Source organism: Scatophagus argus, chromosome 24 (genome assembly GCF_020382885.2).
Source record: "Scatophagus argus isolate fScaArg1 chromosome 24, fScaArg1.pri, whole genome shotgun sequence".
Taxonomy (NCBI): Eukaryota; Metazoa; Chordata; class Actinopteri; family Scatophagidae; genus Scatophagus; species Scatophagus argus.
This window is the reverse complement of record NC_058516.1, coordinates 9,166,659-9,187,492: the sequence shown is the minus strand read 5'-3', so window position 1 is coordinate 9,187,492 and position 20,834 is coordinate 9,166,659. Positions and strand designations below refer to the sequence as shown.

The window sequence follows — 20,834 nt, the reverse complement described above, 5'->3', positions numbered from 1 at the left end:
CATATTGGCAATTAATAAGAAGGCACATTACACATATTTATGCAATTTTATGCCAGAAAGGAGGCAAGAGCTCAAGCAAAATGGTAAAGAGAAAGATAAAACTTTTCTCTGATAAAATGAACCCAAACAACATCCCATACATTTTTAGATGTCCAAATGATGTTAAATGGGAAAGACTGTAGAAAACAGACTGAGACACAGAATTTATTTGGGGCTGGTTGTGCAAAATAAAGCCTTGAAAACAGATAGTTAAGCAAAGACATAAATGATAGTGATCAAAAACTACAGAACTATTCAACAGACCTGGATTGTTAGTGTTGGGTGGTGGCGGGGGAGGCCTCTGTTCAGAGACAGACAGAGCCTCCAGTGCCTGTAGCGTATTCATGACCGCATTCTCCAGCTTTCTCTCCCCTCCCCTGCTCCCCTCCCCCTCCCCGTGTGTTGGAACAGCATCAATTAACGACACTGGAATATCATCATTGTCACATGTGCTTAGCGGCCTTCCCTCGGGCGCTGTGTCCTCATCCGAACTGTCCCGAAAGCCTGGTGGTGGAGCCGCAATTGCAAGGTTAAGTGTCTGAAGCAGTGTGTCGTCTTCTTCGTCGTCGACGCCGTCGTCTCCCTCAGGGGGAGGCAGTGATGTAAGGTCAATGATGTCATCAGTAGAACCAGAAAGCGTTAGGAAGGTAGCTTTGCTAGCTGCTGTGGCTAACCCTCCACCTTGACTACGGCAATTTTCACCTCCAACTGCTCTGCCGTCTCCCACTGGTGTTCCGCCTGTGGAGTCTTCTTCACAGGAAGCATCATCGTCATCCTCAGCATCATCAGTAGTGTCACGATAAAACAGATCCCTTAGAAGTGGCTCTTCACCACCTTCCTCACTTATAATGTTACTATAGACATGTGTCAAACCACTGAACTGAAATGGCACCCTGTCCTGTGGCCGAAAGTCCATATTGTTGTGCAAGTAGGGGGGTCTGTGCTCGGGTACCTCAGGACTCTCCACCAGTCTTTCATATGCTATGTTCTTCGACTTGTTCAAGGGTGGGTCCCCCCCAAAAATAAATGACACTTTGGCGCTTCGAGGTGAGTCTTGAGTTTTGTGTCTGGTAGCAGGAGGAAGAGGAGGGGGCAACGGACTTCGCCCTGTCCCTAAGTCTCTGTCGGGGGTTTGGTGATCATGGAAATAAGGAGAGAGGTTGTTTTCTCTCTGCCCACTTTCTGAATACTCAGAGTCTCTGTTGTAGACCTCTTCCTGGCTAGATGATGGCTCCTCGTTGTTCCCCAAAGATGTGCTGTATGGCCACTCTAGGACACGATCCTGACCTGCAAACAGAAGCAATACAAAGTCTTATTACTTTGTGTTTTATATTTTATGTTCATTAAATTTTAAAGGAGCTTCTTCACAAGACTTCTGTGTGCCCCATTTAAAACCTTGGAGGTTTTATGCTGCACTGTAAAGCATCAATTTTGAAGCTATTTAATCCAGCCATGAGTCTTTTACTTCCAAAATGTGTCAGAGCGTGAGTTTTCATCAACTCCTCAACTAAAGCAAAAACAGAATGCAATTACTTGCTGGCAATTTTTTTTACATATATTCAATTGAAAACAGTACAAAGACAAGATTTTTGATGCTCTACTGGTTTTTGTAAATATATAATTAGCCTGAATTTGATGTCTGCAACACAAGCATGAAGTTTAAACAAACTGCAACACAATTTGTATGTAGTTATAATAACTCACTGGTGTCATCAACTCCAGTGCTATTGCAGTGGGGCATGCTGAAGATAGACCTCCTTGCGTCCACTAGGAGGCGATAGTAGCCTGCTGTTAAACAGGCCAGATTCATTGCATCACTGGACTCCATGATCAGTGTGATGGGCTGTGAAAAAAAGGAGGAAAAGAAGGAAGAAGGAGTGTGGAAAGAGGGAGAACAAACAAAACAGATGCTATAATTTTCAGGAGACAAAATACTATTTGCTGGAACTTGGGTTTTCAGACAGAAATGTGCTCACCCTGACGTCCAGAACATGAAGCTCCAGTCGGACGTTAGTCTCGTCTTCAGTGAGGATCTCAATGCGGTTGACATGGCTGAAGTCAGCCAACAGGGCCACTAGGTTGGTCCGGGCGTTGATGACATGACTGATCCCATAACGTGGGCCAACTAACAGGGTCACCTCCGTCTGTTTCTCCCCTTGCTGCAGGGCGTAGCGGGGAACATATGACAGTTAAAAGGAATTCAGAAATAAATCAGTTCAATCAGGTCAAAAGATTTGTCCTGAAAAATTTTAATGAGGCAGGTCTTAAACATGTTTGTTGTCAAACTTACAAATCTCCTCTAGATGTTCTTACCAAAAGTATTGATTTGAACTCCCTCCCTCCATAGAGTCTGAGTTCACTGAGGTACCTCAGGTAATGCACCTTGGCCTGCAAAGCAGTCAGCTGCATAGAAAGAGAGAAGAGAAATGCATTAGCAGGCATCCGAAAAAAAATCACTTCAACCTGAACAGACGTTTCTGTCTTCTTCCATCGGGATGTAAAGCACCTGCAAGCCATTTTGATCTGGACCACTGATTTTCCATTAGATCCCATCATGTCATTTAAATCTGATCAAAATCTAAATAGCTGCTCCGCTGCGGTGCTCTTTTATGGCCTGCCGGTGTGGATGTGTGCCTCTCCAGCCATTTGGAATCAATGGGATTTTCAAAATTCAAAGCTGAAAGGAGCAGACGTGCACTTTGGTAGGTACCAATGCTTTCACTGCAATGAGACATATAGTGTGTATGTTGTAATGTCTATTTTGTTTATTCATATGCCACTGCTTTTTAAAGTCTTCTTACATTTCACCTCCTCATGCTCAAGGGAGGCAATACATTTGCAATGCAAGAGCAGTTGAATAAAAATGACCACAATTACGTGTATATGCTTAAGATACCAAGCTGTCTTTCAGTACTCAGTACAGATTTAATATGGCACACTTTATCTACTTCACATTCTCCTGATGTTACTCCTCCATTTAAGAGTAAAACTAGTCTTTAGTATAATCCTGTAATTTTTTACTTCACCATCAGTCTTAGCAACAAAGGCTAACAGGATGTCTGACTGTGCTAGTTGAAAACCAGACATCTCCATTATAAAAAAAAAACCCAAAAACATATATATATATTTTTTAATGAAATTCTCGCTCAGTCTTCACCACCACCTTCTCTCAAAACTGAGCGAGCAGCCTCCTTTGGTGAGGGCTGAGTGATAGCTGAAGACCGTAATGAGAAAGCTAATTTGGAGCGTCAACATTTTGAATTGCGTGTCAGTTCATTGGTGCTGCTGGGCTGTATTTCTCCCTAATGAACATAGTGGATATCAGCTGCCACTGTGAATGCAAATGATGAGCCAGCACATCAAACTGATCACGCTTGGGAGGGGAGACATCAATATCTCTCCAGTATGACTGACATGTTATATGCTTTGTGCACACCTATGCACACATATGGAGTTCAGGTGTGTTTAATATGACCTACATTCCTGCATCCATTACATGAAGCTGTTTGAGGCAGATTGAGTTGGACAATGAGCAATGCTAATTTGCCTGCTGATGAGTGATGATGCCAAAACGTTCAGGTTCAGTGAATGCTTCACGGCTCCGAGGCTGCCTGTCCTCTTATGGTAAAATGCTTGCCATGGCTGCCAAGGGGCATTTTTTTCATTGACTCTGTTGAAAATTGTCAGGGCTCCCAAAATTTAAGACTATAATAATAAACACAAGCATGTCGAACTTAATATTATGTAAATTAACCATGAGACCTACAACTGAAGGAGGAGATTATTTGGTTCGTCATGTCTTACTTATTCATTTGGAAAACAGTAAATTCCAATTTAAAAATCCATCGCATTTTCTAGAAAAAATGTAGACAAATGCAGAGTTCCAGAGTGAGAGAATTGGGATGTCATGTAACTATGATATGAAACGATATGAAATCCGGTCAGAATCACAGAATTTACAGAACGAACCAGCATCAGCCTGTATCATTAAAGCAGTTTCACAAAGAGCTGAAAAGTTCAGCTGAAGTTGGATCAGAGGCCCCTGACTGGGACATATGTGTGTGAATATGAATATCTTATTATGCACACAGTTTGACAATGCACTTTGCTTGTTATTCACATTAGCATTCAAGGTCTGGCTTGACAAAGGGTCTTAGGTTGACAAAGGTGAGAACCTTTCCAAGGCTGAGTATGGCAGTGATGCTATTCTGGGATACTGCATCAGGAAACTAAGAGACAGTGTGTTTGTGTGCCAGAAGTTTATTAACAAGGGCAAAGAAAGACAAAGACAACTGCTTACTTTTTTCCCCGGAGGCACGAGGTTCTGGTTGGTTTTGAGGATGTGCGTCAGGGCCTTCTTGATGTTTTTCTCTTTCATGCTGGACAGCACGGCAGGAGGCAGGAACAGCGACAGACCCCACTCTTTTCTGTCGAAGGGGAGATCGAGTTCAGCTTTAAAGTCAGCCTTGAAAAAAAAAAACAAAGTACTTCCGCCAGACAAGACCTGCAGTCAAAAGCTAGAAATTAGATGACATTTAATCTCAGACGAGCAGCTGGTTGCAGAACAGAACACTAACTTAAAGGAGGAGAGATTTCTCTGAGCAACTAGCAAAGTGTTCCTGTACAGAAATATGCAATTAAAAGCAGAAAAACCTGCAAACTGTGATGACAATATTGTGAATGTAATATCAACTGTGCAATCCATTTGTTTCAGTAATACTCTTTATTTTTGATTAAGGCATGATAATTACTGTCAGACAAGTGTGTTTTCCTCTTGTGGTAACAGGCAGACTGTCTGTACATGACTCATACAAGTCTCTATTTGGTTGGCACATAAGACAAAATTGTAGTTGTACATGCTTTTTATCTCTAGCAGGCTGCACTGCTGCAATGGGCTGCTCCCAGGTCTGTCTGAGACAGCAGTCTCAGCTTCGGTGGATCCTGACTGCTGCTCCAGCTTCTTATAAAGGGACCCAAAAAAAGGTCAGTATATGATTCCAGCTTTCAGACAGCTACACTGGCTGCCAGTCTCTCACAGACTTCTCACAAACTTCAGAATAAATTCTAATGCTTGTCCATAAAAGCCTTTAGCTTCTATGCTGCTCAAATGTGTAGAACATAGTGACTGAAGACCAACCTGTTTACCGCTGCTTTTAATGAATTTCTTCTAAACAAACTTTATTTTAATCGGTTTTACTCCGTGCACTTTTGTTTTTATTTTTTTTATTGCATGTGCTTCTGTTTGCTTATGTTATTTTTACCATTTTCTTTCTTGCGCTATTGCCTGTATAATCTGGAAAGTACTTTGGGTTGCCTTTGGGGATGAATGTGCTATATAAATACATTTGCCTTGAGTAAACATGAGAAACTCTTTTTAATCACACTTACATTCAAATCTGTTGTAAGAGGGGTCCTCGCATCAAGACTCATGCTTGGAGGCCTTGCTGACATTTATTTCGATGTTAAGATTTGACTGTGAAAACTGCGGTTTGCTAAAGACGTCTCCAACCAAGGAGGGAAAATAGGACAATGAATTCATCTATCCCTAACAAACTCCTGTAAACCCACCCAAAAAACTTTCCAAAAAGAGGAGCATCATTTATTATTGATAGAGCAGCTCCAGGCTGTACCACAGTTTAACATTACAGATCATGTTTGAAGTGGCAAAAACACACACACACGCACACCCACATCCACATTTTACACACAGACTTACTGGATGTATTTGAGCGAGACCTTCTGGCTCTGCCTGGTCGTCATGGTGAGGATGTACATCTGCAGCGCAGCCAGTCGTAGGGCAGCGTCGTACTTCAGCTCGGGGCCGAACCGTTCCAAGACCACATCGTTACAGCTCTGCAGCAAAGGAGATAGGAAAGTTACATAAGAAGCCCCGAGTCTGTTTTGGGGCTTGTGAAGCACATCTCATCTACTCCATCGAGCAAATTCGAGCAGCGGTGCATCCCTGATGAGTTGAAATGAGTTGTTCTCAACCTTAGTGGCTTGAGATTCCTTCAAAGGGATACACTTTCCAGTCCCTGATGAAGGACTAGCACATGAAGCACAAAATGGTAAACTGTGACAAGAACAGACGATTAGCTTTAACTCTCCCAGGCTATTTCACTTGACTAATTATCAAAGGAATCCTATGGGGAAGCAATTTTGTTATTTTAGAGATAGGTAGTTTAGTTGAGGACTTTATTTGCAAATGAGTTTTTTGTTTTGACAGGATCCATTCTGTGCCCATCCTGCAATAATCAGAGTCAGTTTTAGGACTTTATATGATTGATTTTCTCACCTGCACATAGAGGTATTCAAACGCCACGGCATCTCTCCGGAGCAGCTCCACTGGGTCCCTGGGCACAAAGCTGACTCTAAAGAAACACTTCATCTTGTCAGAGCCAGGCCTCTGGGTCACCTGGGCACACAAACAGGAACAGAGAGGAGAGAGAGAGAGAGGAAGTAAGACATAGTCAAGTAAGAGTATGGCAGGACGTAGAAATTGCTGTAGTGATACAAGATATGAGTGCACTGTAAAGCCTTTGTTATACAAGTTGGGGGCATGGAGGCTCTGATGAAAGACACTATGAGGTTGCATTATGGGAAGTGTAGGATTTCCCTGTTGTTTTTTTTTTTTTTTTTTTTTAGCTTGAACCATACTGAGTACAAGAAGTTTGATCATTAACACTAATCTTCCACCTTATTTCCGGAAGAGCAAAAGAAAACCACTGGATTACTTCCAATACTAAAATGAAAACATAATCCGCTACCAGTAAAAGTCTTACATTCCAATTTTTTGACTTAATTTAATCTACATATTGTTATCAGCAAAGCATGATTAAGGATACATTTTTAGAGACCCGAAGAGCTAAATTTTAGATAAAAAAGAGATTAAATGAATTATTAGAGAGAATTAGAAAAAAACTATGCTATGGATAGTCAGCAAAATTAATCCAATCAGTTGGTTGGGTGGTTGATTCCATTTCTTATTCAAGACAAATCCACAAGACCCACACTATCTTTTAAATATTGATTATATTTCATCAATTATTTAATGCAAGTGTAAGAGCGGGCAAGGGAGTCCATTCGGGATCGACCAGCTTTCCGTGGTCCACCTGTCACCGGGACTGACACCCGGTGGTATTAGAGAACAGTGCATGTTTTATCAAGCGTGTCGGGGACGAATGACTGTTAAACATTCATCTGCCACTGAATGCACCAAGTGCAGAGCTTCCCATCAGGACTGTGTGGTATGAATATTAAAACTGTCCTCTTGTGATCCCTCATTAGGATGTAGCGGGCACTGCGGGTAAGTGCGTGTGTGTGCATGTGATGTTTGGCCATTTTTGGGGTACGTGCGAGTGTGTGCATGAGAGGGAGGGTAGGTGTAATGTGAGCTGTCGCCCCTGCTGTGCCAGTGCTGATAAATGACAGACTCCAGATGCTGCCTGAATACTGAGCAGGAATGTGTGTGTGTGTGTAAGTTACTGCATGGATCAGACAAAAAAATGGAGCCAGAGAAAGTGAGAGGAGAGGAAACGTCTCCCACCTGAGAAAGCATCTCCTGTTCGTGCAGGAGAAGCAGTTTGCTTCCAGAGCCCTCAGTCCTCTGCTCCAGCACGAGGGAGAAGTGCTCGATGCATTTGATGGACAGCTTCTCTTGCAGGGTCAAGATCACATCCTGAAGTAAATACAGCACATGAACATTTAATCACGGCGACACACGCAGCGAGGCAATAAATGTGTCGACGCGTCAATCAAACGGTGATTTCAGAATATTTGTTTTGTTTGCTCTCCAAGACCTTGTCCAGGTCGTCACACCACCATCTGCCGTTTTCTTTCAAGTTTATTCAGCTCTGCAGTGCTTCCTGGTTCTCTTTTGTGCAACTTACTGTGGGGCAACAGTGTAAATCAATCAGCCAATTTTTGTGAATTTTCAAGATTTTTTTTCTACTTCTTCTGTTACTTGCTCATTCAAATTGTTGTTGAATGTTCATTAAATACGGCTGTGGTTCTCAAATTCCAAGCATTCTGACCTCAAGCAGACCCATGCAAGACTGGGCATTTTTCATTCACATTGTTCTCCTGAAAAGCTTTAACATCTCATTATTTGCATTTAAAGGGGTCTCAGCTCTCTTGCATCCTAAACTACACTCTGGGATCACAAATGAAAAAGAATCTACGAATCAAAAAATGAAAATAAGCTCCCTGCCACCTTGCCTGAATAAATGAGGAGTTCAAACAAATGGAACTCTAAAAGTGATTGAATTTCGTGGTGTGTGTGTGTGTGCACACTAATTTGCACTCTAAATGAATTTCTCCCTTTGTAATTATAGATGCTGCAGAGACTGCCAATTTTGTCAAGTGTGCCTTAAGGGGCTGAACACACACACACACGCACACACCTTGATAGAGGTACTGCTGTCGAAGCGAAAAGACTTTGTCTGCCCGTTCTCCAAGTAGACCTTCAGGACATTTAGCATGAACAGAAGAGAATTGTCCTTCACCGGGTTCTGGAAAACATGCATACGATCAGTCTTTCCATTCTGTGCGTTTGAGGTCACTTGAACAGAAGACACATGAGTTTTAATATGTAAATGGGATTCATGAAAATGTCATTTCATAACACATTCTTTGTGATTGTCTTATCTGTCTGGCATTCACTGAACTGTCTGTCTTGTGTGGTGTCCATTTGGCATTGCTTATATAGGTCATACATAAGTGAGTGAGTGAGTGTGTGTGTGTGTGTGTGTGTGTGTGTGTGTGGTAGAACTGACTGGAACCTGGCCGTTTATAATGACCTCCTCTGCAAAGCGCACTTTGACCGGATTGGACTTGAGCATGGCTTTTTTGGCTGCACTGATGAACGCTGATTTAGGGGACTAAGAGGCAAGCGTCCAAAAGGAGAGACAGAGACAGACAGAGAGAGAGAGAGAGAGAGAGAGAGAGAGAGAGGGAGGGAGAGGGAGAGAAGAGAGGAAGAAAGAGACAGACAGATGGTGGGAGAAAGATAAAGAGAAGCATAAACACATGGACAAATGAAACAAAAGCAGCCATTTTTTTAAAAATGCAACCTGTATTGTGAGTGTTGAGTGTAAGTGGTTTACAGGAGTTAGATAAAGAGAAAAAATGAAAACAAAACACTTTACCCTATCCTGGACTTTCAAATTTCATTTCAGCACTTTTTAGACAAACATATCTAATACATACAATTGTTGCGGTGTTCTCCAAGAACTACAAGAAAGCTCATTCTGCAGCAGCTGATCTACTCACAGGATACGGTTGGACAACAGTCAACATGATGGATTCTTTGCAGCTCCTGAAGCGAGAGGACAGCAAATCACAGCGTCAACAAAAATCATCAGAAAAGCAAAAGTCACAGAGAACAACAATGGCAAATAAAGCAAATGGAACTTGATTAGCTTGGCTGAGATGGAATGAGATGCCTCTGGCAATCAGCACTTACAAGGAGACGCAGTTAAAAGCAGATGCACACACACACACACACACACACACTCATTAGTTTAATGAGTAATAGCATTTCTGGTGAACCAAAACATAATTTCAGTCATCTTGATGTTTTCCTTTCTTCTTATTAATTCTGAACATTCATTTTTCTGACTCGTGATGACTGTGTTTCTACGATAAGCAGAACTACGCGGGTGTAAAGTGGGACTCATACTTGTGAGCACTTCATGAGTTTCACATTGTTTTGCTAAATTAAAGAGGAGATTTTAAAAGATCTTAAAAGCAAATTAATGACTTGAACTTTTTTTTTTTTTTTTGTGGTTAGTATTAAAACTGCCATTTAATTTAATTAACATTTTTAAAGATAGATTTAGTCACGAAGTGCCTCGAATGAATCACATAAAGCCACATTATGTTTGAAAAACTGAACATGCCTCAGCCACAAGCATTAGATTTCATAGCTTTAAAGGGTTTATTCATTTTCACTCACAATGTATGCAACGAGTTTGAATGGGCTCAGTTTTGAGATGCCTACTTCTACCACCTTAATATAAACAAGGTGAATGGAACAGGGTCCAGATTGCTCGGGATAATCTCCCATTTTTGTAGGGAGTATTTCTTCAACAGCAAGTAGTATTATTGGGAAATTGTCTGCAGGAAGCTCATTGGGAAGAAATGGTGCGACTGTCTTTGACAAAACAAATCAAACTCAAACTATGTCCATGGCTGTGTGCATTATGAGTGAGCCGGCCCTTTAAATTTTTATCACTTCAGTAAAGGGTCCGGATGAGGGATTTTTGTATTTATTTGGAAGACCCATCACCTGATTCATCTGAACTAAGCCGCTACAGCTTTGATCCTGACAGATCACAGGGTCTTTGCGCCCACCTGACGAGGTCGATGACTCGTTCTCGAGGAGCCGAGCCCACGGGCTCGTCGTTGATCATGATGATCTCATCGCCCGGCAACAGCTTCCCCTCTGATGGACCACCTACGCACACGCACAAAAGATTATCAGTGAATGAATCAGCTCAAGAACAGCTGAATGGACAGTGCAGATGTGTGTCAGCGAACACACACTGCTTCATTTAGGGTGTGTCTCTCTGCCTGATGACACATCTAATAGGTGTGAGCATTAATAAACCGTGCATCTCATGCACACACTCAAGCATGTTTATTCCTTTTCTTGGCCAACAAGTTGCGATAGAATATTCATCAGTTTAACTGTCTGCTTGGAATTCAACGCTCATTGATTATTGAGATGCCTAATCACTGTGCGTGTCTGTGCGTGTCTGTGCAGCCAGTGCAGCTGACAGCTGATAAAGGCCTGTAAGCTATGGTTAAGCCACTATAATGACAATCAGCTAATTAGCCAAAGTAAACAATACTTCCAGAATTAAATAAAAAATTCAACAAATTTTTCTTCATTTTCTTTACTTGTATGGGATCAATACCACTTACTAGCATAATCAGGTTGGAGAAGCCGGCAGTCTGCATGGTTTCCTTCTAAAAAAAAATACGCCAGCAACTGCTTAGATCTCTTCAAACAGTAAGGAGGAAGCAATAAGATCATTCAGTGGGGACTTTGAACACGCAGACTCTCAGACGGTAGCATTTTATCATCCCACCAGTACTGCATGTTTTTAGCGCAGGCACTGTGCACTACTTCCTGGCAATCAACTAACACCCACCGGAGTAAATGGACTTTTGCAAAAATCCCAAATGATGTTTTAAAAACTCTGTTGTCATTTCATCCATGTGTTAGGGCTTGTGAAAATATGTTCAGCTAAAGTCAGGGCTGCTGTCCATTGTCCAACCGTGACAGAACTTTATATTTTGATGTTTGAAATGCGGTTGAAACTCAGATCAAAATAAAAATTGTCAGTTTAATAATTTCTTACTTTGTGTAATATGAATAATAATAATAATAAAAAAAGACACTGTTACAGTCACCTACCTGGTGTGACAGAGCGAACCACCACTGGTTTCTCGCTGCCCGCCACAAAACCAAAGCCCAGAACCGGGTCTCGTCTCATTTCCACCAGGCGAGGGGCTGGGGGGACCCCGTCCAAGTGAACCTCTTCCAGGGAGCTGCTCTGGGACACTTGGCTGGAAAACACAGGAGAGGTTGAGCATGATGAGTGAGAGACATTCAACCAAAATTTCCACGTACGAAAAGAAACAAAGGGAACATCATACAACTGACTTTAACTTTGATTAACTTACACTCCAGACAGTTAAACAGTTTGCTGGCCTAAATCGTAACCTACAGTGACGTATAATGAGCCAGCAAACAGTTTCACTTCATGAAAACATGTGGTTGGTGCTGGGTTCAAAGACTGTTACAGAGTCAAACCTGTCTGCAGACAAACCTGTCATGAAGGTCTCTTAAATAATGTTAAACAGCACACGTTTAAAATCCATTCATAATGACAGTCGAAATATATTTTGGCTCTGAAAGATAACATTTAACTTAGAATTAAAGATGTGAGGTATCTGATCAGCGCTTCATGAACCAGAGTCTTGGCTCAGGTTTGATCATTAGATCCACTTATAAAAGAAGAGCACAGGTCCTGCATTCATAAAACACTTTGGATTTGCAATCTGGAAGCAATTTGCCTCTTAAATCCAAATAAAAGTCTGCAGACTATTTCAGATGAAAGTGCCCTGATTGTTTCATCAGACCTACACAGCAATACCATTAATGGAGGAAATATAAATCTAACACAAAAACTAGGAATGGATTCTAATTAGCATGCAAAACACCTCAGTGTGAATGGTTGTACGTGCAGATTTTATTTTCCTGTGATAATCGTGGAATGAATGAGTTTTAATGTCCCTTCTTGGGAAAACTGGATATCTTTTGCAGTTTGACACTCAGCTGTGTGTCATTTTAGTTTTATAGTCCTTTTTTTAATGGGTGTGAGTTGCAAACCCCCAAAAGCTCCTGGCTTTTTATGCTAAGTTTGATCCAGTGATATCAATATTGATGCATTGACAGAGCAAATAAGCAACAAGTTTCCAGTTCAGGAGTTTTGATTGTTTTCACTCTGTATTACAATGCAAGTGACTCTAAAACCTGGTGGCTATTTGACTGATCAAAGACTTTTAGGAGAACTGCCGGGGCCACAAACATTTAAGGCCACTTTAGCGTGGGTTAATATTGGCAAAATTTCACAGTGTCCTTCTCTTAGCCTTAATGCAAGTCACTCAGGACAAGAGCAGCACTAAAATGTAAATGTACCATATTAAATTAAAGCGTCCTGCTTGCCGGACCTCAGATGTCTGTCTCAACCAGGACACTGAGACTGCAGAGTGCCCGTTAATTAAGAGAAGGTATAGGCTTTCAGTGGGGGTTAACTCATTCTCTCTCTGTCTCTCTTTCCTCCTCCTTCTCTCCCTCTCTCACAACTTAAAAAGCTCCCTTGGCAGCTGTTGCTACCTCTCTTCCTCTTCGGTACAGGGTGTCTATTGTTACCTGGCCAGCATCCATTCCACATTTCTCTCCCTCTACTGTCCATGCCGGCAGAGCATATGAATTTCCGGGCTCATCGTCACAATTTTTTATTTGTTTGCAAATAAAACGACATTATTTTGGCAATGCTTGACCAGTTTGGCTTTAACCACAGATATTTATCTAGTCATATACCTGCAGCTTTGCCTAAATCTGCCCCGATGATGAAGCACGTCCCAACCATCCGGGATTTGATTTCACTTCCAACCAGTCGGGATCAATCTCTGCCCCACCTCTCACCTTCTTTCGCTCTCCTGCAATTTCTCATTCTCTCTCTCTCTCTCATTGATCTGTATTGTACATATGGCGCAGAAATCTCAAACTAAATCTGTCTGTAATGAAGCATGTTCCAATATGTGATGCAGGCTCATCCTCCTTGTCAGGGTCGGTAGAGTTTAATCCCACAGGAGGGCAGAGCTAGAAGGTCATGGGGTCACGGCAAAGCTGAATACAAAAGGTCAAATTATGGTGCTGCTGCCAGTCAGGGAAGAATAGGAATGCAATGTTCCACGCTCTCATCTTATATCATATGAGTAGTGTTTGTTGAGGTTTGCATTATTTAACCATGACCTAAACTTTCTCCTACACTTTTAGTAGCCAGGTACTGACAATGCTATAGGAACAAGCAGCTGCAAAAGGCTGGGGTTAAAAGTCACATTTCATGTCCTCGAAAACAAAACTGTAAAACAAATGCAGAATAAGTTCAGATGAGCATGATGTTTGGCTCACCAGCTGCCAGGCTTCATCTGCTAATGAGTTATAGGTCATTTATTGCTGGCAGGTTTTACTGGTCATGAGCCACAAAAAGATGTAATACAGTCCAGGACAACGAGTGGCATGTTAGAGTTACATAACAAGCTTAACACTGAGCTAACCATGGCTACCTGGCACCATAAACTGTGCACATAAGAAGGGTTGGCAATAACACAATATATATACTCTGATACTGATACTATACTATTCGTTTTCTAAATGTTTTCAGATGAGAAATTGATTTCTTCTACCTCTAGTCAGTCCAGGTAGTGTTGCAAATCAATGAGAAAAACTAAATTAGGCCAATAGGATTGGCCTAAGGATTTCAGCATTAATGTGACCTTGATTTTTAAGGTATACACTAGAGGTGTACATCAATCTGGTAGACATCTCAGCCCTTAAAATAATGAGCCCAGGTGCTTCCGCTTGTTCACACACTTGTCATCACCTGCCTGGACCACAGCAACTCCTTCCTCGACAGACTCCTGCAGTTAGTCCACAAGGCAGCTGCTCATCTATTGTTAAGTCTAACTAAGTTGTCTTAAGGAAAGCACATACATTAAAGCATACGAACACACACATGCGGCTACCCATGGTTATGAGCAAAGACAAGGGGGGCGCTTACTCTATATATCCTGCAATGTGACTACATCTTAAAATTTGTCAAATAAGAAAAAAAAAAACATAACATAACATAACATAACATAACATAACATAACATAACATAACATAACATAACATAACATAACATAACATAACATAACATAACATAACATAACATAACAACATAACATAACATAACATAACATAACGGACATAATGTACATGCTCCCTGCAAACAAATGCAGCCGAGCTGCACATATTTCAGGATTTAAAATACACTGATGCATGAGATGAGAACAGTGCTCAGAAACCTGCTACATCATGTTAAGTAAGGTAAGGGGACTTATCTATCCAGTGTAGTTCAGTCAATCATTGGCTTTACTCTCACTCTCCTTTCTCTCTCTTTCTCTGTTTCAAAGAAATCCAATTGTGATACTAAATCTGTGTCACGTCCACCAGCTTTTCTCTCAGAACAAAGCCATATAACCAGAGCTTTCTGCCCTGTCACATTTGACTCCCCCTTTGCGAGGACAGGAAGGGGGAGAATTTAATAGGTGAGTGGCAATGAGGGAGGAAAAGGGGAAAAAGACGAGATAAAACCGTGGGGACAATGAGAGGCTATGTAAGGTAAGGTGAAAAGGGTAAAAAGACATGGGGAAAAGTATCAGTGAGAAGTGGGAGGAGAAGGAACCATATAGTATAGTTTTACTGCTGCATAAAGCAGTTGGTGGATCACAGCTCACAATGTCAAGGCAGGTTATTTTGATCTTAGCAAAATTAGATGCGCCTGCCTTAGCAGTGGACAGTTAATTCTCTTTACAACCAACATCAACATTAAGTCCACAATAGAGGTAGAAGGAATCAATAACATACAACATATAAGAGACGTGACTTGGATATTTTTTGGAGAGTATTTTTGATTACAACACACAAGAGACGTGAGAGATGTGACTCATTATGCATTATGTTCTGTCCTGCAGGACAAATTTCCACAAACAATAGGTACTGTACACAAATGTAGAATGCAAAATTACCTGAACAATAGCTACTTCCTGTATGTGTGGGGAGGATGGGGTGGATGAAACTATACCCATAAGGCTCATGTACGAGCCCGGACTCATTGAGTTAAGCCAAATTTTTGCATTTGATCCCTCAGGCTGTAATGTACCTCCAGTGCAAACACAGCCATCTCGGTATCAGAAGACCAGAGTAACTGCACAATGTGACACAGTTTTACCAAGCAAATAGTCCCAAGAGTTTCCATCCCCTAAACGTAACCGCACAGTTTTGTGCCTCAATCTATACCTTGTCAGCCTGGATGAGATGCACAAGAGCGTGACAAAGCGTTGCTAAATGACTGTTAGCACTTTTGCACAATACTTTCTTTTGACTTAAAATTTGAGACGATATCACACTTTCTTCTTGTTTTCCATCTATCAGGGAAGAAAACAAGAGTAGCTCATTCTCTTTGCAATAACTTCCCATGAATCTTCACTGTCTGCATTTGTCAGAATAGTTATAAAATCTCCTTATGTTTTTTTTTTGTCCACCAAAAGCAGAATTTCCATTTCAGCCAATTTCCCATTGTTACACCCCTGCTGATGTATCTACACATTATCCGTTCAATATTTCAGATTATTATTAGAGACATTAAGGATTTCACACAAATAAAATGAATTTTGATTTTGCAGAGCAGCACAAAGTAAATGTATTTTGAAAAGAATGAATAATGCAGATGTAGTAAATCCATATCACTGAGTAGTCACTCTTATGCGATCAATCATGTGATCACTTGAGAGCTGCTGTCAGGAGTCACTTGATCAAAATCTCTTATTGCTCTCAGTCAATGAAGAACATTGATTCTTAAGCGTAATTCTTAAAACGTTGATAAATACAAGCCTTTATTCCTTTACAAATCTAATTATAGTTCTTCAGTGGATCTTTCTTATGGAGCTGTGAGAACTCTGTAACGATGACTGTGCATCAGCCTAAACACCTAAGGGGTGCGTGCTGGGGTTTACAGTCATTCTCTACATACCTGGTGAGGCAGTCCCGTCCCTCCCTGGTGCTGTTCATGCTGTCCCAGCTGTATGGAGGCCCCTGCAGTCCAGCCCAGGAGCCTGGGCCAGGGGGCGGCCAGCCCGACATTTTGTTCTTATGGCTGAAACGTAAACAAAGGGAAAATCAACTTTTGGTCATCAAACTAGACTCCACTTGATCCCTACCTGATAATAATAAAACTTGTTATTATTATATACTTGACTTGTATAACACATGTCATACAGGAAATGCATCTCAAATTGCTGTACAACAAAGAAAGTTCATGCAAATGCTTCACACAAACAATGACTAGAAAAAGAGGGATAGAGCATTTATATAAATGATAAAGTAAAAAAAAAAATAGGCTAAAATAAAAACAAAAATTCTCATTAGAGAAACATAGATGGGAAATAATCTATCAATAATAATTAAAATAAAGTTAAAATCACATACAATGAACATATAAAATTAAGGGACCAGCACCTTGAATCATAGCAAATTGAACATGGTTAAGATGGCTGCTCATTTTAGAGAACATGAACACACAAAATCATCTCAGATTGTCACTCCTAAGCAAACATTTAAAGCTTTTAACAACATTTAAACAAAACTGCTGGTTTAGAATTATTCATCGAGCTGTGACAAGCCTTAGGCTTCATTAGAAGGTATGTTGGGAGGTGATCCACAGAGAACAGAACTTATTTGAATAGCTAAATCAGAGGTGAATAAATAAATCTTTTTTGGCAGATCTCTCTCAGTCCAATTAGTGTGACTTCTTGTCTCTCTGTGTGTGGCTCAGTGTGAGATAGCGCTACTTAGTGCAATCGACCGCAGTCAAGCTCAGGCTCAGGCTCATCTGATCCGTAGATTGGCAGCGTGTGTGCAGTGAGGAAAAGCGCTGATGTGACGGCTGATTCGGTTATCGCAGATTACGCAAACAATGTCAATGAAGATGTCAGGGGAGTGGGAATGGGAGAGAGATGGAGGGGAGGCGATGGGAGAGGAGAGTAGCTTCACCTCAGTGTGATTTCCAACAAAAGAGCTCATCCTGTAATGATAATTGAAGATGGAATCCTCCTGAATCAAGTGTGCCCGATGTCTCACATGCTACAGGGCCTCATCATGCACAGGCCATAAGGCGCACACAGCAGTAAAAGATCATCAAGCCAGAGAAATGCCACTGAGTTTAAGCATCTAATCACTTCATTCTCATATTTGATTTATTTCGGAGATCACTTCCTCCCATGGCCATAAACCACGAGGATGAGTTTACTGTCTTGACCTCAAATCTGTGATAAGAAGCTGATGCACAGCTGCAGTAAGAAGGGAAAGATGAATTTCAGTGCCAAAATTCAGACTCATATTCTGTTATGCAGCATATTCTCCACTGCGTGCTTTACATCAGAAAGATGCCACACATCGAAGTTTCAGCTCTTGGGCCTTAAAAAGAAAGGCCCGAACTGATGGATTCATATGCTGATACGAATTAAAATAGAAGAAAATGCGTACTAGATGAGGACGTCATCTCCGTAAGAGTCCAGCCGATCGATTCCCATATTGTGCTGCTGATGGGCTGAATGCATCAGTCAGTCATGTCATACCTTGCAGTGTGTGAAAAAGAAAAGTGGCTTTCGATTAATATAACAAGCTCCACTGGAGTACAGTGAAGCTGCTGTCAGTCATCCTGCTTGTCACGTGCAGAGCAACAAAAGATCCCACGAACAACAACTGCAAAGAAAACCCAACAGAAACAGATGATATTCAAGTCATTCTCAGATCCAGTTCAATGCTCTCTGGCTTTTGAGCTGAACTCCTTCTTGATTCTGCTGCTGTCCACAGTTTTCAGTCTGACGCATGCGTTTCTGCTGATCCTCAGTCATCTGAAAGGAACGCAGATCCACCGCCACTTCAGAATCCCAATCAGAGGCTCTTGAGCTCAGAATATACAGAGTCCGTGGCGTTAACGGCTGCACACATCTCCAGGGTGTAGCCAGACGTTCATCTGTGTTTGTCATTGTGCTGCGGCTGAGAGCAGCTTTGGTCCAAACTGAACTAAACTGGCGTGGCCTCGCCTCCTTTATCCCATAATCCCTCTCATCACAGAGAAAACAAATCCACGCTCTGTGTGCGTGCGTGTGTGTGTATGTGTGTGTGTGTGTGTGTGTGGGGGGGGGGGGGACAGCAGTGTGTGCAACTGTGCATGTATATGTGAGGAGGTGTACGAGTGTGTGTGTGGAGTAAGAGGATTTTTGGAGAGAAACGAAGCGTGTGGAAAACGCCACAACATCTCAGCACTGGAGCCTCACAGCAGGAAGCGTGAAGCGGAAACTGACTCTTAAAGGTCACCTGGACGGCATCACTCTTCACGTTTGTTTTTTTCCTGAAGCAAAATAATGAGAATTTGTTTTTCTTTCAGTATGTCAGATTGAGAGAAAAAATGGCAAATAGCTCTGCTATCAAGCCAAAAACCATAGTCAAGCTGGATCTCCTTGGATGGAGAGTGGCTTCAATTGCCAGTATTTGGTCATAAACTAAAATTCCAGACTGAAAGGAAATTTTGACCAAAGGATGGCGCTAGAGGAATGGGTTAATTTACAACCCAATTTTATTCAGACTATTTAGTTTCACTCTGAAATACATCACTTCACAGAATCTATTCATTGTGTCTTCAAGATCTGAAACAAATTTTATGGCAATACATTCAATAGCTGCTGAGATAAATTCCACCCAAAACCAAAAAGTGTCCACTTCATACCATACAGAAGTCATTTAGGATCCATCGTCTGCCTAAGGTGAAGGTCTAGATGTACAAAACCGAATCACATCTGCTGCTGAGATATTTCAGCTTGGACCAAGAGGGCAGAGAAGCCAAGAGAGCAACAGACCCAAACTGCCAAAGTGGCAAAAAACACACTTTAACTCCCAGCTGTAAATGAAATCAGGCATCTTAGGCTTGATATTTCCTCACAAAGTTCTTTGCCTCCAACAAATGGATTTAGTGGATTCAAGTTCAAGCACTCTAAACCACACAAAAGCATTTCATTGTGTTTATCATTCATAACAGAGACTGCCACACTAACTTTACAAATGCATGTTTGAAGGGAAACTCGATAAGAAACACAGAAAACCCTGTCCTCTCTCCTTTAGCTGGGGATGGCTCAGGCTTATGTTCTGTCCCTCAGTAGTTTTCTCAAATGTGAATGCATACACTGACTCAGTCTGGATGTTGTGATCTGTCACTGTCTGTAAGTTTCTGCTGCTACGTACCCCCTGCCTTCACATCATGAAAGTTGTCTCCTCAATGAACTATGCAGAAAAGATTTTGTCCGACTGACGCAGCCCCAACTTGCTGTGTTTACCACAAGGCCTTTCCCTTTTCGATCCCTCCAACATAATCCAGATATTTGTGTTCAAAACAAACGGCAGAGTTTGTTCTTAGGGTTGCTTTTGCTGAAAAGGCCACTGTATTGCTTTATTTTTTTTCCTTTTTAAACTGATCAATTCATGTTGCTCTAAAAAACAGGGATCAGTTTATCTCAGTCTTTCACACTGCTGATCAAAAAAACTAAGCTAAGCTAAGCTAAACTTCATAACACAAACCAAGAATTGGATAATTGCAAGAATTTCCCTCCAGGGATTAATAAAGGAATTCTGATTCTGATTCTGATTCTGAAACCCAATCAACTTATAATTTGTTCCTTGATAATATATATATATATATATATATATATATACTGTATATACAGAGAGGAACCATATTTTTAAGACGATTTCATGACAATTGCTTGTTCTATTGCATGAGCTACACGAAGGAAGCATAAATATGCCACCTATGGATGAACGTAACAAACTGAGGTATGGAGACTTCATAGATAAATTATATTGAAAGATTATGTATTCATTGATTTATGTGGAATTAGCATAGACAAACTATTTATATATAAACTATTTAAAGAGGCAATCAACATTTTGTAACTTATGGAATCCACCGAGCACTATATTTTGTTTTACTTCTGTGTTTCTGACTAAATTAGAATCCGGATGTTTGTTTCCCCTGTAAAAACCTCCAGTGCCTAATTGATAAGTCATGTCTGGTCTTTCATAGACTGTCATTACAGATATTGATCCTCTCTGTCTCTGATCATCTCTGTTGTTTAAAACACTAAGCACAAAGATTGGGTCGCAGTGATGGATTGCACAGCAAGGCGTAGCCTCTTGCGCAGACAGACACAGACAAAAAACAGTTTAGGGATGCAATCATTACAACAGTCCACCCGTATCCATATTTCACCGCATCACGAATACATACCCATTCTTAATTTAGTAGCAAATGTGCTGGTGACTGGAGCCAGCCAGGTTGTTTTCTGCTGCATCATATGACAGACCTCCCTATCACAGAAAGCAGTGGAGCCAGCTGGCG

General features: G+C 41.2%; 1 protein-coding gene across 1 annotated transcript in view; it reads right to left on the bottom strand.

Moving 5' to 3' along the window:
* Nucleotides 1-20,834, bottom strand: part of LOC124055389 (FERM and PDZ domain-containing protein 4-like) — a 40,517-nt gene that overhangs the window by 4,563 nt on the left and 15,120 nt on the right. The window contains exons 2-16 of the mRNA XM_046382187.1: nt 16,413-16,535; nt 11,462-11,613; nt 10,966-11,010; nt 10,393-10,495; nt 9,310-9,355; nt 8,814-8,918; nt 8,442-8,549; nt 7,586-7,717; nt 6,335-6,454; nt 5,756-5,892; nt 4,340-4,466; nt 2,353-2,442; nt 2,016-2,198; nt 1,744-1,882; nt 304-1,326 (exon numbers count right to left, since the gene is read on the bottom strand). Of these exons, the coding sequence (XP_046238143.1) occupies nt 304-1,326; nt 1,744-1,882; nt 2,016-2,198; nt 2,353-2,442; nt 4,340-4,466; nt 5,756-5,892; nt 6,335-6,454; nt 7,586-7,717; nt 8,442-8,549; nt 8,814-8,918; nt 9,310-9,355; nt 10,393-10,495; nt 10,966-11,010; nt 11,462-11,613; nt 16,413-16,535 (2,633 nt within the window). The remainder of the gene's footprint in view (nt 1-303; nt 1,327-1,743; nt 1,883-2,015; nt 2,199-2,352; nt 2,443-4,339; nt 4,467-5,755; nt 5,893-6,334; nt 6,455-7,585; nt 7,718-8,441; nt 8,550-8,813; nt 8,919-9,309; nt 9,356-10,392; nt 10,496-10,965; nt 11,011-11,461; nt 11,614-16,412; nt 16,536-20,834) is intronic.